The sequence below is a fragment of the Onychomys torridus genome, chromosome 8 (genome assembly GCF_903995425.1).
Source record: "Onychomys torridus chromosome 8, mOncTor1.1, whole genome shotgun sequence".
Classification (NCBI taxonomy): Eukaryota; Metazoa; Chordata; class Mammalia; order Rodentia; family Cricetidae; genus Onychomys; species Onychomys torridus.
Window position 1 is genome coordinate 106,313,556 of NC_050450.1, and position 23,502 is coordinate 106,337,057.

Consider the following 23,502-nt stretch of genomic DNA (forward strand, 5'->3'; position numbering starts at 1 on the left):
AGAACCGATGCCTGCTAGGTGACCTCTGACCTCCACAAAAGCACCTGGCACTTGAGTGCTCACACAGACATAACACACTATAAAAAGACAAATGCAATCTTTTCCATTCAAACAATAAAAACAAAAAACCCCACTCTACCAATAGCAGGCCGGAAGTGACATTTAAAACTCAATGCTGAGAGGCAGATGTGGTTGGATCTCTGTGGGTTTGAGGCCAGTCTGATCTACACAGAGCTACACAGTAAGACCCTGTCTTGAAAAACCAAAGGAAAATAAAAAACAAAACAAACAAACAAAAACCAGACGCTGGGTTAGTTTTAATTGGTGGGTAATAAATCACTCCCCAAACTCAGTGTCGTGAGGAAAAATGGCAGCTTGTTAATGTCAGGACCCAGCTCACTGGCAGTCGTTGCTCAGGCTCCTCACAGCTTCTCTCAGCCATTGGGTCTGCTTCTGGGTATTCCAAGATGGCCTTAGGCTGGGATGCCAGCTGCCAGGGCTGCAGTGCCCCAGAGTGTCTGTCTGACCATCTCTGTTCACTTTGTCTTTTGTCCCAGAAGCCACTTCTTCATAGAGTGACCTCTGACCTCCACAGTGCTCTAAGGAGGAGGGGCAGAAACTGCAAGGTTTCTTGAGATCCAGACTCAAAAGTCACACCGTAGCTGCTTCAGCCACATTCTTCTGGCCAAAGCAAGTCACAGGGCCAGCCTGAGAAGGGCTGGGAGCCGAGGTCACCTTTTGGTGGGGGAAGATGCAGAGAACTTAGTGAGAGTCTCATCCATCACAGGTTTATAGTGTCATTTAGAGGCGAACGTGACTAGGTGAGATCGCTCTGCTCTAAAGCAATGTGAAATCAAAATCTACAGGCAGTATATTGTTTTTTGCCCTCTGAGAAGCAAACTTCAAAACAGGGGTGGGTACATGAAATGAACAAGGTTGGGGGGAGGGAGACGATGAAGGTTTTAGGCAGGAAGGAGGTTGGCAGATGATGTTCAAAGGATGTGAGTTGGACTTTGAAGAGGGGACAGAAGGAGATGGAACATCACAGCTCCCAAGGGTTTGGCCAGTCTGATGGAGGTCCGTGGGTTCAAGGTGCACGCCCCATGATCTCAGCTTGGCATGGATCCCAAAAGGCAGCAGCTAGTACCCTTGGTCAATTGTTCCCTGGATGCAAGGGATCCCAGTAGTTGCATGTCCCCACCCTTCCATGGAATGTAGCACACTCACAGTCTGTGAAATCCAATTGTGTAAAGATGGCACACCTTCTCAACTGGGAGTTGCAATGACATAAATGCATTTCTAACAGACTCTCAGTAGAAGCCAGCAGCCTGATTCTAAATGTTAAGTAAGTCTTGGAGATTCTCAAAGTAGAAGGCCTTTCTAAATACCCAGTTCCCTTTAAAGCTACACCATGAACAGATCTGGTGTTGAGGAGCAGAGTGGGTAGAGAGCACCAGATACAGACTTGGGCACTGTGGACATTGGCCTCAGCAAAGGGATGGCTGCAGGAAAAAGATAGTCTTTCCAGAGATAAAAGCCGGAGTGAAACCCACCCCCCTCATATGCTGGGATGAGATACAGGACTGCTTTAGCATATGCATATCTTCAGTTCCCTCTCCATCTGCAGAAAGAAGTAGTAGATGAGTGGGTAAACATAAAACAATGATACCAGTAACAAATAAGAGAGACACTGAACCTCCAGAGAAGGTTAAAGGCAAAATGAAAGCTTTAGGGGGCTGGCAAGATGGCTCAGTGGGGACAGGTGTTTGCTGCTAAAAGAGACATTTGAATCCAAAGGATCTCCAAATCCATGTAGTGGAAGGAGAGAATTGGTTCCTTCAAGCTATCCTCTGACCTCCACATATGCACCTTAGCATGCATGCCTGAACACACACACACACACACACACACACACACACACACACACACACACACACAAATAGATGTAGTAATAAAACCCAGGAGTGCATGAGAGGACTAAATCCCCTGGAACAGTCAATGGAGTTCAGGAGAGATGTGGGATCAGTGGAGATGCACATGGTCGTGAGCCACTGTGTAGATGCCGGGAACAGAGCCAGTGTCCTCTGGAAGAGCAGTTAGTGTTCCACCTGCCAAGCCATCTCCCCAGCCCCACAAAGACCTCTGTGTTAGGTTAGGTAGGAACTGAAAGCAGAACTTAACACAACCTTCAGAACTGAATGAAAACGAAGCAACATCTTCCCCCAGGAGCACCTGTGGCTAGTGGGGCTGGTGGCTTGCAGTCCTAGCTAGGATTCTGAGACAGGAGGGTTTGCTCCCAGTTTAAGACCAGCTTCGGTTACATTGTGAGTTCCAGGCCAGTCTGGCCTACAGAGGATCTCTGTCCTAAAAAAAAAACAAAACAAAACTAACAAACACAAAAACCCAAACCAAAACAATCCAACAAGAAAACAAATCAAAACAAGCTAAAGCGAGCCTTCTCTTCCATAGTCACCTCGAAACCAGAGCTGCGTAGCCCACAGGCCAGCACGTCCCACTTTGGAAATCAGAGAGGGAACAACTGAACAAATCCACAGAAAACTTCGGGCAAGACAATAAAGGCAGAAACCAGAGAGACAGAAAACAAACAGGAAGAGGAGAGTCTGCCAACAGAAAGGATCAGGAAAGGAAAAAAAAAAGACTCAGACACAGGTCTGTGTGCAGACAGCAAGCACAGGATGAGGATGAAGACGCAGACACAGGTCTGTGTGCAGACAGCAAGCACAGGATGAGGATGCTGTTTTCTAAGCACAGGATGAGGATGCTGTTTTCTTTTTAAGCCAAGGGATTCAAGGGTATGACCAGGAGCAATTTAAAACCCCACATCTGAAAACCTTGATGAAATGGTCACTTTTCAAGGAAAACATTTAGTCAGAAAAATTGGCTCAGCAAGAAAGAGTGAGATCTGAAGTCCTTAACCAAAGGGACGATGGAAGTTAGAGACCCACCTCCCCAGAGGCATCTGAAGGGGCAGAGCCTGGCAGGGATGACCTTGATGTAGGGATAGCTGTGCTGAGCAGGAGACAGCCTGGCCACACACATCCGTCTGCATGGAAATACAAATCCTGTTCTGTGAGCCATGTGAAGAGCTAGGATGAGCCACACATGCCATGCACTGTCTTCATGTATGCAGGAGGAAAATCAGTATCCTCTCACTGGGTAGCAGGTGCTTCCTAGCAGAGGAGAAAGAACTTCCTGGAATTGTCACGGGGGAGCTGCCATGTTCGGTGCCTGGACAATCCTAAAGATTATGCAATGTGATGTCAAACCAACAGTTGTACCCGGCATCCACCCATCAGGGGAGTAGGAAGCAAGTCCAGCATCTGTGTCTAAGAGGCTTTGAGGAAGATCATACTGATGCCAAGCTGAGGGCAGGGAAGTCTGTGGCTGAGCCCCTTTGGAAGACACTTTGTGGTGCATATCTTTGATTCCAGCACTCAGTGGCAGAGGCAGACAGATCTCTCTGAGTTTGAGCAAGTTCTGGGACAGCTAGATCTATGTAGTGAGACACTGTCTCAAAAAAAAAAAAAAAAATCAACAGCAAAATGAAATGTGGGGCTAGGCAGATGCCTCAGTGGGTAAAAATGTCTGCTGAGTGCCCTGACAAAAAGCAACTTGGGGACAAAGAGCCTCCAGGTCCAGGTTACAGTCTGTCACTGTGGGGAAGTCAAGGCAGGGTCTTGTCACATCGTATCCACTGGAGTCAAGATCAGAGAAGAATGAACTCGCATATGCTCAGCATGTGCTCAGCTCCATTTCTTCACTCTATACAGTTCAGGAGTCCCTGCCTAGGACTGGGTCTTCCAGTGTCAGTTAACTTAGGATAATCCATTCCAGACAAGCCCACCCACCAACCCAGTATAGACAATCCCTCAATAAGACAGTCTTCCCAGCCAGGCGGTGGTGGCGCACGCCTTTAATCCCAGCATTCAGGAGGCAGAGCCAGGTGGATCTCTGTGAGTTCGAGGGCAGCCTGGGCTAGCTACCAAGTGAGTCCCAGGAAAGGTGCAAAGCTACACAGAGAAACCCTGTCTCGAAAAACAAACAAACAAACAAACAACAAACAGGACAGTCTTCCTAGACAATTCTAGGTTGTATCAAGTGGGCAATTAAAGCAGGTCATCGCACTGCACAAGCTTGACAACCAGAGTTTGGATCCTTAGAACCCACTGAAAAGCCAGATTCTGTGGCACATGTCTGTAATCCCAGCATCCCTACAGTTAGGGTGAGGTGGAGACAGAGTAGGCAGAGAGTACACAGTGCAGCAGCGGACAGCAGCACTGTCTCCACCAGTGGAAGGAAGGAACTGATGCCAAAACCCGCTCTCTGCATCACTGCAGGGTGCTGCGGCATGTGGATGTGTGTGCAATTTAACTATCTTAAAACATCTGAAAGTATACGTGTTCTACCATTGACAGTTCTCCTACGTTTTCACCGTAAAGAGAAAAAAGTATGCATGCCCAGGAAGCTGTTTAATGAAGGTATTCACTTTAACATTTTAAAAGTGACAAAGCCGGGCAGTAGTGGTGCGTGCCTTCAGTCCTAGTCAAGAGGCAGAGGCAGGTGGATCTCTGTAAATTCAAGGTCGGTGTGGTCTACAGCGTTCCAGGACTGCCAGGGCTATACAGAGAAACCCTGTCTCAAAACAAAACAAAAAAAACCATGTTAAATAGCAGCTGAGCTTCCAGTGGTGGTGCACATCTTTAATTCCAGCAGGCAGGAGGCAGAGGCAGGCAGAACTCCATGATTCGAGGCCAGCCTGGTCTCCATAGTGAGTTCCAGGACAGGCTAGGTCTACATAGAAAGACTGTCTCAAAAAACAAAAAGAAACAGAGAAAGGGGATAAATTAGAGCCACATAGAGCAATGGGCTCAATGTAGCTTTGTCTTATTTTTGCCTGTATATTGCCCGGTACCCCTGGAGGCCAGAACTGGAGTTACAGATGGTTGTGAGCCATTATGTAGGTTCTGGGAAAGAAACCAAGGCCTCTGCAAGAGCAGCAAATGCTCTTAAGTGCTGAGCCATCTCTCCTGCCCCCCCAAAAGCTCAATTAAAAAATATAAATGTAGTGTTGATTAAAAAACCCAAAGCATAGGATAATTTTTACAACATGGTACCGTTTTTATAAAACACAATATCATACAAGTACATACACATGTTTTAAATATGTATGATGGTCTGGAAGTGTATTCTAAGATGTCTGCAGGATGCAGGCTAGCCTGGCAATATGAGTGGAGTGTTGAGGGGTCTCTAGAGGAGAGGGGTGAGGGAGGAGACCCAGCAGGGTGTGGGGCAGGACTTCACTCTTGAGGAAGTACAGTGAAAGGCCACACCATGCTAAGGGAGCAGAGTCCATCAAATGGATCTGTCAGGGTGGCATGGTTCTTTTGTGAGGCAGGGGATAAACCCAAGGCCCTGCTCCTGGGTTGATTTCCTTTGTAATGAAGAATGGACTGTCCTCTGTTCTACACAATGGATGAGAGCTCTGTAGGACACCGGCTGAGCAGGTGTCTGTAAGGTGGGGAACTAGGTGACAGGAGAGTGGAGGAAAAGGCTGCTGCATATACCAGGAGGCAGGATGCATTTTCTGTGAGGGACAAGACAGAGGGGCTTCCTTATTATGTTGGCACAGGTGGGCTGTCTTCAGATGTATTGGAGATACAGCTGTTTCTTTAAAGCTGCAGTATGATGACATGCTTCCATTCCACACTGGTCAGGCCTCCCAAATGCTCATTTCATACTGCCTGTGTGATTACAATAGAGTGAGGGTACGGGATGCAAAGACAGACATCCCAGGTGGTGTCCTTTCACTGTGGAAGACAGAGCAGGTGGCGTTGATGATGGCATGGAGGCTGGAGTGTGCCAGGAGCCATCAACCCCTGACTGGGCAAGCTGCTGAGCAGGTGCCGAGACACAGCCTCCAGTGGTCAGGAAGCTGGGCCGGGTAGCGGGAGCCGGAGGTCAGCCCCAGCTTCTCTCACTCAGTAGGATATACTGAGTGCCTGGGAAATCCACAGGCAGATGAACAGCTGAAAGGGTTTGCTTGTGCCTCAGCTGTTCTGGGGCAGACCCCTGAATGGAGGGACAGTGGGATTTATTGCAGAAGGACAATTTGTTTATTGCACAATGAGCATGAATGAGATAATAACATTTTAAAAAACAAAAACAACACCCCCAACCCCCTCCGTACAACCCAGTTCAAAACAGGGAAAAAACCAGCCTTGCAAGGCAAGCTGATGCCCCAAGATTTCTCAAGCCTCAATATAGAGGTCCCCATCTAATTGACTGAGTGGCTTTCTGATCTTAGGATGGTACAAAGTGCACACATGACCTTCCCACTTTTTACTCTGTTGTTCCACAGGTTTCAGGAGGTACTCAGTCTTTATCATCAAGTAGGCTTTGCGCTAGACCCTGCAGCCCTGCTGTGGTGCCAGAGCAGGTGTGTGGGCTGGGTTGTGGTGCTTTGTTGAACAGCAGTGAAGGCAGTTTTGAAAAAGAATGTGTGTGTGTGTGTGTGTGTGTGTGTGTGTGTGTGTGTGTGTGTGTGTGATAGGGTGTGTGTGTGTGAGAGAGAGAGAGGGTGTGTGGATGTGAATGTGTGTGTAAGAGAGAGGGGAGAGTGTATGTGAGAAAGGGGAATGTGTGTGAAAGGGGGGAATGTGTGTGTGTGTGTGTGTGTGTGTGTGTGTGTATATGAGTGATGTGAAGGCTAGAAGTTGACATTGACATTTGGTATCTTCTATCCTGCTCCACTTTATTTTACCCTGATTTCCAACATCCACAGCTCTTTGAAATAGCAGTAGCAAGACCCAGGGTTAGTTTTTATAGCCATGGCAGCCCTTCGGCTTCGGCTTCCTGGAGCTTAGAGTGGACATAGGGCTTCGTGTGGCTGTGTGGGGTTCCTGGGGCCTTGACAGAATGCCGTTATACCTCTCAGCCCTTCCAAGGACCAGACAGGAGCATGGTGCTATGACCCTTGGGGGACTCCAGGGCCAACTGATCCGAGGTGAAGATGTTACCCTTAGCCTTGAGGACGGGGCTTAGGCCAGCTGCTCATCCTCAGAGCGCACACCTTCAGCTTGGGCACTTCCAGAATTTGCATGTCATCTGTGACCATCCCCACAACCACAGCTGTTTTCTTCTCTCAGCCAGGACGCATCATCTTTTGGATCATCCAGGACAGGGACAGAGTTAGTGCAACTCACTAACTGGCTGGTTAGTGCGACTCATAATGAATGTTTTAAGCACGACCTGATTGAAAGTGGAGTTGGGTCATCTATCCAGAGACCTGTACAACTTGTAGCAGCCGCAGGTAGATGTCCTGGCTCTTGGATTCCTCATAACAAACCTTTCGGTCTTTATTGTGGTGAATTTCAACACCCATGATGGTGCCTCCTGCTGGGCAAGGTCCAGAAAGTATATCTATCTAATTGGGTGCCACGTGTCTAGGTGCCCGTGGAGACCAGAATCCCCTGGGGCTAGACTTACAAAGCAATTTTGGGCTGTCCTAATGTGGGTGCTGGGAACCAAACTCAGGTCCTCTAGAGGAGCGGCCAGCACTCTTAACCTGCTGAACCATCTCTTCAGCCCCCCACTGCTATTCTGAGACAAGATTTCTCAGCGAATGTGGCTGTCCAGACTGGCTGGCCAGTGAGCCCCAGGACCCTCATACCTCTGCCTCCCGCTCTGTCAGTACAACCACGGGCCACCACACTCACGCTTTCACACGGGTGCTGGGGACCCAAACTCATGTTTTCCTGCTTTCTAGCGAGCACTTTACCCACCAGACCCTCCTCAGCTCCCTGAATGTATCCCCAACCTATAATATTTTCAGTTGACAGGGTGTTTATCAGGATGAGTCAAGGAACAGATAAAGTCAGTCCTTGACGTAAACACCAGCCCTCCTCTCAGTGGGGTAAAAGAGTTATTTCTGGAGCCAAGTATCAGTGATCATGGACTGAGAACAAGCTCAGGTCACCCCAAATTCAACGTCTCAGTGTGGTAGCAGTTTCATGGAGTTTTTGTAGTAACAGAACAAAGAAGTCTTAGATGAAGACACTTCAAATACATTGTTGGAAACTTCAGGTAGGTGATCACAACACAGAAGCAATCTCTGCTATAGGCCTCAGGTGCTTCTGTGACATTCTTAGCTCTGGGGCTGGTGGAACCTAGGGGCCTATTTGTACATTCCAAAGGATTTACCTAATATTCACGCAACAGTGGCTATTCCAGGGGCCAAGATAGCTCAGATCATTTGTGACAGATCCTGCAACATTCTAACACTTAATCATCAAGGAAGTTTTAATTAGTCAGTCAGCTTACAAAGTGCCGTTTCTTTCCGGGAACTGTTGTCCCATGTCATCTTAGATTCAGTTGTCCTCGTAGACACAGAGGTTGATCTGGCTTCAATCACAGCTTTTCTCCTGGGAGAGCCTGCATGAAGTGGTCCAGGCTGAAAGCTGTGTCTGTTCCATCCAAGTTTAGGCTGCTCTGTCTTACTGTTCTGTACCCTCTCACAGACCCAAGTGGCTGCCAGTTCCAACCATCAGATCCTCATACTGGCAGATGCTCACCCTGCCGCCGGTAGGAAGCAGGGGAAGAGGAGTGGAGGGCCCAGTCAGAGCAGAGGACCTCTGGCCTCGCATGCCTTCTTGCTTCTGAGCTCTGGAGCATTGTGTGTGTGTGAGGGGGACTGCAAGGGAGGGGACCAGAAGGAGTTAGGCCATGTTATGGAATGCTGTCCTCTGGCTGTGACGTGACCATGGACATCTAAGTCTGAGCAGCAGATCCCTTCAGTCATATGACCTTCACAGGCCTGGCCTATTATTATGACCTTGTAGAGCACGGTGGGGTGGTGGGGAACACGGGTGTGTGTGAGGAGGTATCAGACCCTAACCTGAGAGTCCAGCCACTTCTACCTACCCACTTGTAACTCTGTTCTGGATGCACAGGTCTCTGGAGGGGCTTGAGTACAGAGGTGGGAGGTCGGTGAGGTGGGACCATTCCCATCTATACAACTTTCAAGATAGCTGTTTTCTTTCCTTGAGGCTTCACATTAGATGACTGCATTTGGGGACAGTGGCCCAAGCTGGGCGACCTGCTACCTTCTCACTGTCTGAGCCCACACAGAACTTCCCTCCCCACACTGGGTCAGTGGGAAGAGGTGTCCTGCCAACTCTGCTCTGTAGATCACTATACCCTGCTCCCCAGTGCCTCTTCCTTGTTAGACTGGCTAGCCAACCACAGGACTGGGGCTCATAGTCACCCACCTTAGTCATTGTCCCCACCCTTGGCGTTTATGGATGCTTGGGGCCTCATAAAGCTCAAAGGCTGCAAACAGTAATAAAGAGGCCCAGTTAACTTGGCTTGGGCAAGCTGCAGAGGGGCACTGGGTTCAGGCAGAAGCATCTCCTCATCTCCTAACTCTTCTCACAGCTCAGAACATGGTAGTAAAGTTCACTGTGAATCTCTCCTGTGCTTAGAAACTGCAGAGGTGCCTCTGACAACCGCAGCTTCCTGGGCCCTGTGTACTTGGTGGGGTATACTTCTGCAGAACACAGGCTTGGGAGTGGGAAAATGTGTTCAGGAGGAAACTATCCATGCTCACCATGCTCACCATCCTATTGAGTCCATTCCAGCTGTTTCCAAGTTGTGCAGAATAGATGATGCAAACAATCCCTCCAGGAGAGTGTCACTGTCCTTCAACCCCATCTCCCCACACCTGCCTCTTACTTCCTAGACTTTTCCAAGCCCCATCTTTAGCTCACTATAACACCTCTTTTCTTCTTTTGTTGATTAACGAGAAAAGACAATCGTCAGCCCTTGTTGATATACGAATGGGAACCACAGTTTTATCTTTTATGTTTTTCTGAATATTACTCTTCAGCATGATTAGCAGAACTGAATTAAAATCTCATCACTGGACCTAGAGTTGGCTTAGCTGGCTTACCTGCGTTAACTTTGCAAGCCTTGGGACCAGGATTTGAGTATCCAGAACCTGGGTTAAAGAGGCAGCATTGTGCCGCCTTAGTGAAGTGCCTACTGTATGTTCCTCTCCATGATCTGTGATGTCACTAGCCCACACAGTTGGCTGTGTTTTTCAGTGCCAGACATGATTTTCCTTTTATTGAACAGGTCTTAAGTCTAGTTATATCTCCTAGAAATGGAGAAGCTACATCTGTAAAGTTTCATCAACATGGTTGCTTAAACAAGACCTGAACAATGATGACACCAGTAGACTAACAGCCCCGACCCTAGACAAAAACTACAGGCAACTACAGAATGCTGAGATTGGGGGATAGTCTTTCCCAGGAAGGGCCTCTCCCCAGTTGGTTATTCAATACCAAATGCCAGTCCTGAAAACATATACATACAAGTAACATTTATAGGGACTGAGCAGGTTGTGTTTATATATTTAAGAATATATACATGCATATGTAGCAACAATTAAAGAAATAAAAATCATGAATTTGAGAGAGATCAAGTGAGGGTTGTACACAGGAAGGGTTGGAGGGAGGAAAAGAAGGGGAAAATGAGGTAATTATATGTTAATTAAAAAATAATAAAGCTGAGTATGGTGGCATATGCCTGTAATCCTGTATTTGGAGATGGTAGGTGGAGACTGCGGATCCAAGGAAGCTCCATCCAAGGCCAGCTAGCTTGGTCTACGTGACCAAGTTCCAGGGCTCATCGCTAACGGGTACTGACTTGGTGGTCTCTGGCGGATTACTTCATCTGTCTGGGCTGCACCTCAATTTACTGGGAAGAGAGCTTTGCGGCTAACGCCAGGTCACACAGATAAGAGCTCTTTGGGATCTCTTAGAACCTGGAGCTCTGGATCCACGAGGCCCCTCCTTTCTCCCAGACCCCGCCCATTAGCCCTGCCCCCTCCAGTTATTTAACTCTGGCTCCATGCGCCCCGCTTGCAGAGCGCGGTCTGATTCCAGCCGGAAGGAGCCAGCCGCGGCGCTGCGCACTCTCCATTGGCTGAGAGCGGCGGCAGGGGCAGGCCCAGGCCTGCGATTGGCTGTTGGAGCAAGGTGTCCGGAGGCCCTAGTGGCCGGCTGGTGCTGGCCGTCATGGATCCCCCGCCGGTGCTGACCCAGGATGCTGCGCAGCAGAGGGGCTCCACGGCCCCGGAGAAACAGGCGCAGGACCAGTCGGAACGGAGGCCGGGGCGGCGGAGGCCGGGGCGGAGGTGCGCACGGCTGGGCTGAGCTCCGGTCTTGGCCGGGGTGGCCATGCTGCCTGTCCCTGCACAGTGCGACACTGTCCACTGCTCGCGGTGGGCTCCCTCCATCCCTGCGTTCCTTTATCCTTCCATCCCTGGCCGCAGACGGGCCACCTGAGCAAGCTAGCAGCGCCCTTGTCCCTGACCCATGACGGACCCTGTCCCAGCCCACCGGGTCGCGTCCTGGAAGGCTGGCGTCATGGCTACCGTACCTTTCTTTGGCCTTATAGATCACGCAGTCCCAAACATGGATGGCTTTCTGTTAGGGAGATATTTGAACTGAGTCTTTAGGGATGAGAAGGAGGACCTCGGTTGGTGGATATCCACGTGGGAAGGATCAGAATGGGCACAAAGTCAGGAGTGGACAGACATGCCCTTCTGGTCTGGGGATTTGTTCCTTTTGGGGTAGTAACCCCCTGGTCCGTAGGATACTGGGAAAGTTATTCGCTCAGGCTTGGCTTGTCCCGTTTGGTTTTTAAACACTCTGCAGTGAGACAGATGGGCCATTCATACTATAGGGTGGTTGCTGGCTGATAGAGAGATATTTCTGGGTGGAAGGGATCCTAATTTGGTCCTTTCTTTCTTATTGGAGGAATTATACGGTGACAAAGGTGAACAGGGGCAGGCAGGATTGCTCTGAGTTCCTTTCTGTGCAGCTGAAGGATAAAGGCATCAGCCAGGGAGGGACATCTGGAAGAGAAGTCTGGGAATGAAAGAGGGTGGTTTGCATGGCCGGATGACACAGCCTATGATTCCGGCTACTTGAAAGGGTGAGGCAGGAGGATCACAAATTTGAGGTCAACCTGGTGTAGTGAGGCCGTGTCTTAAAATAAAAATGGAAGGTCTTGGGATAGATTCACGGTAGAGCACGGGCCTAGAATGTGGGAAGTCCTGGGTTTGAGCCCTAGCACCATGGAAAAAGAAGGGATCTATCTCTATTTTAACCTGCTGCTGTCTGACCATCTCTGCAGTTCCTTTAATCACAGAGGCCCCGGGGCAGTGACTGATGGCCGGTCCTATGGAGGGAGCTCAGGTCACTGTTGATGGCCTGGGGCCCTGGGAGGTTCAGGGGCGTCCAGCTTTGATGCCTGCCACCCCTAAAGTCTGCTATAGAATCTTCTCACTGCTCTCAAAATGATACTTTAAAATGTAATAACAAGCAAATGTTTCCTGATTCTGGTGTGCCCACACTTTGTGGCTTCATGAAGCCAAGGTGCTTTTCTTTTATTATCCACTGGTGAACAGTGGGGGCCCAGTGAGTATTCCATCCTCCTGTGTGTGGACAGGAGATATAACCTGGTCCTGTCCTTTCAGGGCCTTCAATTTTATTAGTACTTGAAGACCCTAGGTATCCCTTGGCCACAGAAGGCCTGTGACCCTAGGAAGTGACTCTCTTGGGGTTCTCAGTGTGTGATTTGCCTGTTGGGTGGGGAAATCGCAGGTGTGGCTACTATTGGCATCTATCCAAGCAGAAGCAGGCCCTGGTTGCTAATCAAGCTCCCCAGTCTGTTTCCATGCATGCCTCGGGTGTATGTTTTATAAGCCATGTTCAGAGACAGCTAGCCATTTGCTTCTAACTGTTATTTACCCTTTTGGGGAACTGAGAATGTAGCTCAGTTGATAGCTCACCTAACATGCTCAAAGCCTAGTGTGGTCACCAGCACAGTATAAATGGGGTATGGTGGAGCATCCGCGTAACCCCAGCATTTGGGAGGTGAAAGGAGAACATTCCAGACTGGCCTGGGCTATGCAAGATCCTGTATCAAAAACAAAAACAAATTAATCTTGTAAAAACCCACCCTTCACCTAGGATCAAAGAGGACCAAGAAGAGGAAGCGGTTTTTAGAGATGTGGTCAGTTTCACCCCGGACCCTTTACCAGGTGAGGTGACTGAGGCTCCCACTAATATGCCCTCATGGCCATTGCAGGCCTGCTCTTCTCTCTGTCGGTCAGAGCATCTGCATGGATTCCCTGATTTCCATTATTCCTTTCTGTTCCCTCCATGGACCAGCTAGATATTATGACAAGGACAAAACCAGACCTATCAGCTTCTACTTATCATCACTGGAGGAGCTCCTGGCATGGACTCCCCTCATGGAGGATAGCTTCAATGTAGCCCTGGAACCCCTAGAGTGTCGCCAGCCCCCACTGAGCAGCCCTAGGCCCCGGACCCTGCTCTGCCATGACATGATGGGCGGGTACCTGGAAGACAGGTGAGGTTCCTGACACAACACTGGTCTTGTTGCTGGCCGTCCTAGGGTGGGAAGAGGGCGGCAGTTGGAGTTGGGAAAGCAGGTTCTAGATGGGCCTCTGACACCTCAGGAAGAGAAACTCAGTCCTAGGTTAAGCTTCATGTGGCAGAAGCAAGGTAGAGTTGGGTGAGCATGTGTCTGTCTTAGCTAGAGGGGCTAGTTCCTCAGGCTGCCCCTGCAGAGAATTGCCACCCATATCTCTAGGCCTCCTGGCCCAGCAGCCACGTCTTCATCTGATGAGTCTGTTGCGCTTCCCCTAAGCACTGGGCTTGTTTGGATCTCCTGCCTCTGGCTTCCTGTGCTCTCTCTCCCAGCTATGCACAGGCTACCTCAAGTAACATTTTGAACATTCATAGAAGAGTCTTGGACAGGGTGATGGGAAGCTGAGTCAAAGCCAACTGCAGACCCTGCATGCGGGGCAGAAGTCAGAGCTGGGCCCTGTACCCAGCCTTTCTGCATCCATCTTCCTCTGCTCACAGAGGCTGGGATGCTGTCTGTGCAGATCCAGTGGCCTGTGCCAGTTCCCTGGTTGGTGAATGAGCTGCCCTCCCCAAACACTGGGATTTTTGAGATTGGGTCTTGCTCTGTAGTTTAGTCTGGTATAGAACTCATTACATAGTCCAGCTCTGGCTTCTACCTCCAGTCCCTCTTCCTCAGATGCCCCATGCCTAGCGCCCCCTCACTGGTCTTTGTGTGTGTGTGTGTGTGTGTGTGTGTGTGTGTGTGTGTGTGCATGTGGAGGGGGGGGCAACCTTGGCTATTATTCCTCAGATGCTGTTCACCTTATTTTTGAGACATGATTCCTCACTGGCCTAGAATTCACCCAGCAGACAAGGCTGGTCCATCTGGGATTCTCTACCTTCTCATCCCTGAGAGTACAAGCACACTCTACCATACTTGGATTTTTTTATTTTTTAATTTTTTATTATTTATACAGTGTTCTGTCTGCATGTGTCCTTGCAGGCCAGAAGAGGGCGCCAGATCTCATTACGGATTGTTGTGAGCCACCATGTGGGTGCTGGGAATTGAACTCAGGACCACAGGAAGAGCAGTTGGTGCTCTTAACCACTGAGCCATCTCTCCAGCCCCAGGATTTTTTATTTTTTATTTCTAAGTCAGTTCTGGGGAGGGAACTCAGGCAAGGCGAGCACTCTGCTGAATGGCTGTCACCCCAGCGCCTGCTCCTGGCTGCTCTGGACAGAAGAGCCTCAGGTAGCTCCTGCTCCTGTTCCTCTCACAGATGCTCACACAGCAGGCTTTCAGTCAGAGCCAGTGACCAGAACTGAAGAGAGACACCTTACCCAAGGCGACTTTCTCCCACTGGCAGTCCCTGTGTCCTGACTGTCCCATGTCTTCCAGGTTCATCCAGGGCTCAGAGGCGCAGACTCCTTACTCCTTCTACCACTGGCAGCACATCGACATCTTCGTATACTTCAGCCACCATACGGTCACCATCCCCCCCGTGTGCTGGACCAACGCTGCCCACCGGCACGGGGTTTGCGTGCTCGGTGAGAGTCAGGGGTTGGTTACCCGCTGGGTAATCCCATGCTGTGGCTGTGGCTGTGAGTTAGGATGGGCGTCTGTACATTTTCCCAGGGAGGACCAGATGGCCATCGGTCCCTGTGGTGGTGATCAGCATAAGAGCAGCTGTAGGTGATAGGTAGACGAGGGGCCGGGCTGTGTTCCAGGAAAGTACTATTTACATGAGTAGTGGCTGTGTCTGGCCCAAGGCTGTCCATAGTTTGCCGACCACTGGTTCAAAATGATGCCTCTCCAGCTTTGTCCTGCGTCCTCTGTGACCACATCCCAGAGTACCACTGATGGAATGTCTACATTTTCCTATAGTCCTGATGTCTAGGAAGCACACTTGGCCAAGCCCTGGGTCAGAGGAGAGCCATCCATAGCTGTCTCTCTCTCTTGTCTCACAGGGACCTTTATCACAGAGTGGCAGGAGGGAGGCAGGCTCTGTGAATCCTTCCTGGCTGGGGATGAGCGCTCCTACCAGGCAGTGGCTGATCGGCTGGTCCAGATCGCTCAGTTTTTTCGTTTCGATGGTTGGCTCATCAATATCGAGAACTCTCTGAGTGTAAGCACTGCAGCCTTGTCCTGGTGCCTAACCCTCTACCCCTTGCTTGGCAAATCCTTTCTGCTAGTTTCCACTGCCCTCATCCCTTTGCGTGACCCCTCTTGTTCTAGACCTAGGCCCCAGCCCATGGAACAAGAACCACTTCTCACATTCCAGCTAGGACCATATGTGCCATCTCTGACGGCAGGGAGGGGAGAGCCAGCTACTCCTTGAGCTTCTTTGACCCTGCTCTTGCCTCCTCCCTCGGTGTGGCCACACACTTTCTCCCCATCCCTGCTTCAGGCTTGTGTGGCTTTTCTGTGGCCACGGACCCTCCCATTGCTTTTTTATCTTTTCCTGAGTTCTGGGCTAGTTTCTTCTCTGTCTAGCAAGGATGGCTAGGTCCTTCCTCCCTTGTATCTGTGGGACAAAGGGCATTTCTGGTGGTGGTGGCTCTTGTGGCCTCCCTTCTCTACTATACTATTATTACTATGATACTACTCTATTATTTCTCTTGACAGACATGCCCAGCCTTGCCAGGGTATGATCTCCTTTCCTCTCTTGCAGCCAGCTGCTGTGGGGAACACACCTCCATTTCTCCAGTACCTGACCACACAGCTCCATCAGCAGGTTCCTGGAGGTCTGGTGCTCTGGTATGACAGCGTGGTGCAGAGTGGGCAGCTCAAATGGCAGGATGAACTCAATGAACAGAACAGGTGAGCGCCGTGCAGGAAGAGGAGCTGGGCCGGGTTACAGCTGTGTGGGCAGCTTTGGGTAGGGGGAGCAGGTGTGATCAGTACCCACGGGGCTAGATGCTGCAGACTCTAGTCATGGGCAGCCCCAGTCCATGGGTGAGGTGTGTCCCTGAGCATCAGGGAAGCTGACAGCAGATGGGTGTCCCGTCCAGCTGCACATGGCCTCAGCTGGTCCTTGCCACTTCTCAGGGTCTTCTTTGACTCCTGCGATGGCTTCTTCACCAACTATAACTGGCGGGAAGAACACTTGCAGAGGATGGTGGCGCAGGCCGGGGAGCGCCTGGCTGACGTGTATGTGGGCGTGGATGTGTTTGCTCGGAGCAATGTGGTCGGAGGCCGTTTTGATACTGACAAGGTAGGTGGTGGCCTTTGCCCTGCACCAAGGCTACTGATCTGGATGCCCTCCGTGGCCTCTTCCTCGGGGACCTTCCATCCTCATTAGCACCTCAAAGGAAAGAAAGAAGGGAAACCAAGGTATCCGGGAACTCCTGAGTCTCCAGTCAGATGGGCTGAAGGACCTGTTTCCATTCTTGAATCATCCCACAGACACCGACTTCTCTCCTGGGCCACATGCTTTGGAGTGTGTTGAGTGACCTTTCATGCCACTCAGTGGACGTAGGGAGTGTGTGGGGGCAGTAGTGGGCAGAGGTGAGGCACTTACGTTTGGGGCCAGTTGTCTCAGCAGGGTGGGAAGGTGAGCAGCAGCCTCAGCTCCTGTCTGTCAGTCCCGAGGGAAGCTGCAGATGAATCATTTAATCCAGGGCCCTTGTTTCACTTCTGCTGTGATAAAATACTCTGATGAAATGCATCAGGAGACGCAGGGGTGTAATCTCGGGTTACAGTTCCAGGCTACAGTCCATCAGTGTAGGCAAGTCGAACAGTCAAGACCAAAGGGAAAGGAAATGAATCCTTATTCTCAGCTAGCTTTCTTCTCCCCCACCTCTCATTATTTTGGAGACAGAGTTTTCTGACGTAGCCCTGGCTGTCCTGGAACTTGCTGTGTACATCAGACTGGCCTTGATCTCCCTGTCTCAGCCTCCTGGGATTAAAGGTCACCACACCCAGCTTTATCCCCTTATATACTATTCAGGACCTCCTTGCCTAGGGAATGGTACTACCTGCAATGGGCTAGGTCTTCCCTACATCAATCAACAAGACAGTCCACACTCAGACATGCCCACAGGCTAACCCAGGGTAGCCCATCCCTCATGGAGACTCTCTTCCTGGGTTATTGTGTCAAGGTGACAGTTAAGCAGCACACAGTTACACAACCCAGTAACTGCAGAGTCTCTACCTGCTGTGATTCTAGTAGGATGAGAGGTGTCTGAGAAGAGGAGAGAAGAGGAGGTAGAGAGTTACAGTGAGCTCAGCCTCTCTGTCCACCGAGATAGCACCTTCATGGTTGAGTCCGCCATGTTTTCAGATGTTTCTCTGACACCCTTGTTTAGCTGGCTTGTGGGACAAGACCCTCTGGTTGGAGTTGTGAGGAGAGCTTTTCCTAGCTGGCCCCAAGAGATCCTTCCCTGTGAGCCGGTGTCCAGGAAGCTTGTGTGGACTGCGGTCGCAGTGTTGGGCATCTCCCTGGTTTCTGTTTCCCCAGTCGATGGAGCTGATCCGGAAGCATGGCTTCTCAGTGGCGCTGTTTGCTCCTGGCTGGGTGTATGAGTGTCTGGATAAGAGTGACTTCTTTCAGAACCAGGACAAGTGAGTCCCCAAGGGCTTTGCACGGACTGGCAGGAGAGAGGGCGTCTCTACTGCCATGGATACCTGGGAGTAGCTCCGGTCTTGCTGTGTAGTGATCCTCTCCAATGGGGTGGTGACTGGAGGATGAGGGGGATCCAATGAGAATAAAGGGACCGCTCTGCCAGCTCCCTAGGAGGATGCTGGAGACCGTCTGGACAGGAGGGAACAGAGGGAGACAACCACTTCCTGCAGATGTTATCTGGCCTGCCCCTAGCAGGGTGCCACAGTCTCCCTGGATAGTCCCTGTCAGAGATCCCCCCAGCTTCATACAGGGCTGCAGGGATGTGGAGCGGACCCCTCACCCCAGGTCCCTGTGTCCCTGTCAGGTTCTGGAGATTGCTGGAGCGCTTCCTGCCCACACACAGTATCTGCTCCCTGCCTTTTGTCACCTCTTTCTGCCTGGGCCTGGGGACTCGAAGAGTCTGCTATGGCAAGGTGCGTGGGTCACGGTGCTGAGGACAGGGTGGGGAAATGGGCTTCTCTGTGTCTGGCCTCTGGCTGGGGTGGGCAGGAGGGAAGCCAAAGGGTGTGAGCAGGAATGCTGTGTATGGCTTTCCTGTCCCTACCGCCGTGTTCTGTTTGCTTCTGTGGAGGAGGCCCCTGTCCCATTTCTCACTTACCCTCTTTCTTCAGGAGCAGGCAGTGGGGCCTTGGTACCACCCCAGTGCCCAAGAGATTCAGCCCCTCTTTGGTGAACATAAACTGGCTGGAGACAGTCGGGGCTGGGTGAAGACGCACTGCTGCCTGGCTGACGCTTGGCATGGGGGCAGCTCTCTGCTGCTGCGGGGCCTGATCCCACCTGAGGTTGACAATGTAGCAGTGAGGTGGGTGAGTGCTGGGTGAGGTGTGTGGATCTATCTCTGCCTTCTGTCTTCTGTGTCTGCAGCTAAATTAGGCCGAGGGTCTGCAGGAGCCAAGTGACAACAGGGCTAGACCTCAGATCTTTCACCTTGTGATCAAACACATCACATGACACCTCTGCAGCCTTCTAAAGTATTGCATAGCTGCATCAGCTGGGTGGAGTGTCTGTCATGCAGGAGCCTGCAACAACCCACTGAGTTGTCCTTCCCAATGTGTAGCTGTCTTAGATGCATGGGAAGAAATTAGAATGAGGAGCTTCCAGTACACAGCAGAGTCTGGCCATAGGGAAGGCCCTAGCCACAGCAGGGTCTTAGTCACAGCAGGACCCTAGCCACAGCAGGGCCCTGGCCACAGCAGGGTCTTAGCCACAGCAGGACCCTAGCCACAGCAGGGCCCTGGCCACAGCAGGGTCCTGGCCACAGCAGGGCCCTGGCCACAGCAGGGCCCTGGCCACAGCAGGGCCCTGGCCACAGCAGGGCCCTGGCCACAGCAGGGCAGGTGTCTGGCCACCCCACTCCCGACCCAGAAAGGGAGGGTCTGGTGGAGGACCTGCAGTTTCTCTTACTCCTCTAGTGGGTTTCTCTCCTCTAGGTTGTTCTCTCTGCTGGTCCCGGTGCCACCCAAGCTCTTCCTGTCAATGGTGTATAAGTTTGAAGACTCGACAGATGTCCAGGCAGCTTTGGAGCTCACAACAGGGGCCGCCAGTGGCTGCCATGTGGGTGGCATTTCAGTGTTGAACGGTGAGAGGCTGGGTGACTTCATGGAAAGGCGGGGATGGGCTGCTCCCACCTTGGGTGGAATCCGTTGCTTACGGTCATTACCTGCACTCCTCTGTGACCCTGCTAAGCAGCATGACCTTTTGGGCAGGTTGAATACAGGTCTCTTTCTGGGCAGAACACTGAGATGGGCACCCCAGTGGGCTGTGGAGATGGCAGGGTGGTAGAAGCCAGGATGAGTGAGTCTGGCCAGTCCCAGACACACAGCCCACGTGTCCTCCAAAATCTTTCCAAGCGTCTGCCCCACCAGGGGTCTCCTAGACCTCCTTCCCCTCCTGCTCTGTCTCACCAGGGGTCTCCTAGACTCCCCTCCCCACAATGCCTTGCTAAGTAGACATCCTGCCCTTCTTGGCTTTCCTGTGGGATTCTCCTTTCTGAAGCCCATGTCTTCTAGCAGAAACTGGCTCAAGGCACAGCCCCCGACCCCTCCGGGTGCCCCCCACCAAGCTGGCCAGATGGGCCAGCCGTTGTGGCCAGCAGCTCAGTGGGGGCTGGATTCAACGGTGAGTCCTCCCCTATCAAGTCCCCATAAGGCGATGGGCACAGTGGGAGAATTTAAGGAATATGAGTCCCCTGCTGCCGGGCGGTGGTGGCACACTCCTTTAATCCCAACACTCGGGAGGCAGAGCCAGGCGGATCTCTGTGAGTTTGAGGCCAGCCTGGGCTACAGAGCGAGATCCAGGAAAGGCACCAAAACTACACAGAGAAACCCTGTCTTTGAGCAGCAGTGAGACAGACCAGGACACTCCTTGTAGGAACCTGCTGTAGTCCTGGGCCCCATGACCTGGGGTACCCTCCAGGATGCTTCCCCTTTCATATTGTGGCTAGGGCCCTCCCCGTAGCTGGCTTGTGAGTAGCCTGTGTGCTCTTTCAGCTGCTATGAGGTGAGCCTGCACGGGTGCCTGCTTCAGGACCTCTTGGTGAGCTTCTCACGGCCACCCGGCAGCCGGGAGGAGAAGAGCTTCATTTGTCGTCTAGGAGAGATCCAGGTGTGTGTGTGGGAGCTGGGCCTGTGGGGAGAAGGGGTAGATGGGGGAGAGTCTGGGTCCCTGGGGAGGAGGAAGGGTGGATGGAGGCATTGAGGAGTGCCTCTGTATGGGATGCTACTCCTTTATGTTCTCCTGGGCATCCAGCCATGCAAACCTCTCTCCTTCAGGTGGTTGATGCCAACAGCCTGCTGACCCCTCTGCCCCGGGTGCAGAATGTCACCATTTCACAGATCCGCTGGATCCCCCTGGTTTCGGGGTCTGAGGGCCTCCCTACCCGGCTCCTCCTCAGCTGCACTCTGCACTGGTCCTACCTCCTGCTCCAAGCCCGGTGCTTCCGGATTCACTGCCGGGAGCTGACAGGAAGCAGTTCTGCAACAGAGGAGACCCCTGGGACAGAGAAGCCCGTGTTCTTGGGCCTGGCTTTTGCCAACCAGTACCGTGTGGTGGACTTAGCAGTGGAGGCTGCTAGATTTGGGCAGGATGGTCGTGTGGAGTTCCTGGTGGAGCCTGTCCCCAGGGAGGGCTTCCTGGTTCCTCAGGCTGAGTGGGGCAGGGCAGCCCTGCTCTACTCAGCTCCTCAGTGAACCCAGCCCAGAGCACAGTTCTCTTCTCACCTGAAGTCCTGAGGTGTCTTCTTGGCCAGCCACCCAGGGCTGAGCGGACTGCTGAGTGTAGCTGGGTCCCTAGGAGGCAGGTCTCTAGGCTCTGGCCATGCTCTGAGGAAGCCCTGCCCTGTGGATGCTCTAGGTGAGTTCCCTAGCATCCACGTCCTTCTGTGTAATGCTCTTCATGGGATGCAAGTCTTAAGGAGAGGCTTTGAGGTTTCTTCCAAAAATTTCCATAAAGGCTATCACTCATTGTCTGAAAGGATGCTTCTGTTGAGACTGGTGGCCATTTATCCCCACAGCTTTGACAATCAGAGACAAACATCACTGGTGGCAATAAGGATCCTGAGGGGCATCCTTTGTGATGCTCCCTGAAGCCTGAGGCAACACCCCTTCAGGGTCTGAGTGGGTGTCAGGGGTGCTCACAGGGTAGCTGGGATGGTGCCCCCTAGGACTAGGAGCTCCATCAGGTGGGCATTGGCACGGCAACCCCACCTACACAAGGTGAGCCAGTCGTATTTCAGACTACCTGTATGGATGGTGGTGTTGGCAGCTGACTGTCACTATGAACCCAACTCCCTTGCCTGTGCAATATCTATCTCCCCTAGGCTGTCTGCTTGTGGTGAAGGTGCAGAGACATCAGGGTGCCACCGGGCTTCTCCCTCTGTTTTGCTAGAGGCAGGTGAGCCTTGCCTCCTAGTCTGGCTACATCCTTAGCTGTACAGAGCCCTGTTGACACTGGGCTGCATGGAAACGATCTGCTGTGTATCTGGGTCTTGGGTAATACCACTGGCATCTTTCCTGCTGCTTCTCCTGGTGCTTCATGCTCAGGCCACAGTATAGAGCCCTCTCATCCCTTCTGTGTTCAGAAAAGAGACACAGCTCTGGGGTCTGACCTGTGGACCTCATGTTGTAGTATGGGGTGGATGGCCACCAGAGGCCAGGGTAGCCTGTCTGTATCCCCCAGAGGTGCAGGGGTTGGGTGGGTGGGGCTTCCTCAGAGTCCTGAGTGCCAAGCAAAGAGGGCAAGGGTAGCTCCTCCCTGGACGGGTTGGTACTGCCCCTGCTCATCTTCCCTGACTTCCTGGGCACTCTGCCCCCTTGAGTGAAGTGTAAGGGTGAGAACCTGGAACCTGAGACTGGGAACATTCTGCCCTGTTTCTCGAGTGGTTCTTCCAGCTCTCACAGGGACAGGTGCAGGGCAGGGCCTCTGGTAAAGGCCAGGCTACTCCTGCACTCTGGCATGGCTTCACCAGCCTTGCAGGGTGGGAGAGGAGCACCCAGTGCTGGGCTGGCCTTACTTTCTCTGGTTCATTGCCAGATCCTGCCTCAAAGCACTGGCTCTGCCACTCCCAGCCAGGGTGCTATGCCTGGAGTGGAGAGTCCATGGGTGGCTGGCAGGGCAGGTGGCCTGTCTGGGGGCAGTGCAGCATTCCTGAATGCCCTGCTTCCCTCGCAGTATCGAATCTGCTTTTTAAAAGTGCTGGTTCCTTCAAATATTTTATGCAGAGGAGGAAAAATTTATAGTGGCAATTATTTTCTCACAGTCTGGTGAGCAAGCAATTAGAAGTAAGGGGGCTTAGCAGAGCATGGCATGAGGCAGAGCTGCACAACCCCACTTCCCAGGAGCATGGTCCCCGGTCCCAGCAACACTGGCTCCTATGCAGGAAAATTAATCTGCCGGCATTTAAGCCTGGGCCCCTCTGGTGGATATAATCGCCTGGAAATAAATTATCCAATGTGAAAAATGAGAAGGCGAGTCTTGGTGCGCTCCGACTCCCGGCCCCAGCCCCGAAGCTTTTGGATTGGATTCTGCATCTCTCCTTGCAGAGCTCAGCCTGTGCCTTCTAGCCCCCTCCCTGCTGCTCTGCTGCATCTTTCAGAAGTTGGGGCTCAAGGCTGGGGCGCACATTCACCTTGAGATGAATGTAGGGCCACACCTGAGGGCGTCCACACACACCACGATGGCTTCACTCCCTACCCCTGACTCTGTGACCTCTTACGTTCAGTGGAGCACCGTGGCTGGGGGTGCTCAGCATGCCCCTCTTCTTTAGATGTGACTTGTTGCAGAAGCCTTGAGGGCTGTTCTGCTCCCCTAGCCCATCTTGGGGTGGGGTGCAGCAGGCCAACCTGAAGACGGGGGGGGGGGGCAGTTGGAATCCCAGGTATTTGCTCAGAGGGTCTCCAACCTGCCTATCCTAGGGCCGG

At 51.9% G+C, this 23,502-nt stretch overlaps 1 protein-coding gene and 1 pseudogene across 3 annotated transcripts; one reads left to right on the forward strand and one right to left on the reverse strand.

The window, feature by feature from the left end:
• Window positions 1-6,840: 6,840 nt before the first annotated feature.
• On the reverse strand, window positions 6,841-7,402 carry LOC118588796 (annotated as a pseudogene).
• A 3,574-nt stretch (window positions 7,403-10,976) lies between these two features.
• On the forward strand, window positions 10,977-21,556 carry Engase (endo-beta-N-acetylglucosaminidase). 3 transcript variants are annotated; one of them, XM_036197492.1, is made up of 14 exons: window positions 10,977-11,215; window positions 13,059-13,129; window positions 13,260-13,461; window positions 14,860-15,008; window positions 15,429-15,586; window positions 16,133-16,281; window positions 16,510-16,675; window positions 17,921-18,024; window positions 18,390-18,498; window positions 18,697-18,887; window positions 19,516-19,664; window positions 20,095-20,203; window positions 20,575-20,689; window positions 20,857-21,556. In XM_036197492.1, exons 1-14 carry the CDS (start codon window positions 11,097-11,099, stop codon window positions 21,271-21,273), a joined length of 2,208 nt encoding a protein of 735 aa, XP_036053385.1. In that variant the 5' UTR covers window positions 10,977-11,096; the 3' UTR covers window positions 21,274-21,556. The 3 variants fall into 3 exon arrangements, with proteins under 3 accessions (XP_036053385.1, XP_036053386.1, XP_036053387.1); XM_036197493.1 differs by having other exon boundaries at window positions 20,098-20,203; XM_036197494.1 differs by lacking the exon at window positions 10,977-11,215 and having other exon boundaries at window positions 13,063-13,129; window positions 13,264-13,461.
• The last annotated feature ends 1,946 nt before the right edge of the window (window positions 21,557-23,502 follow it).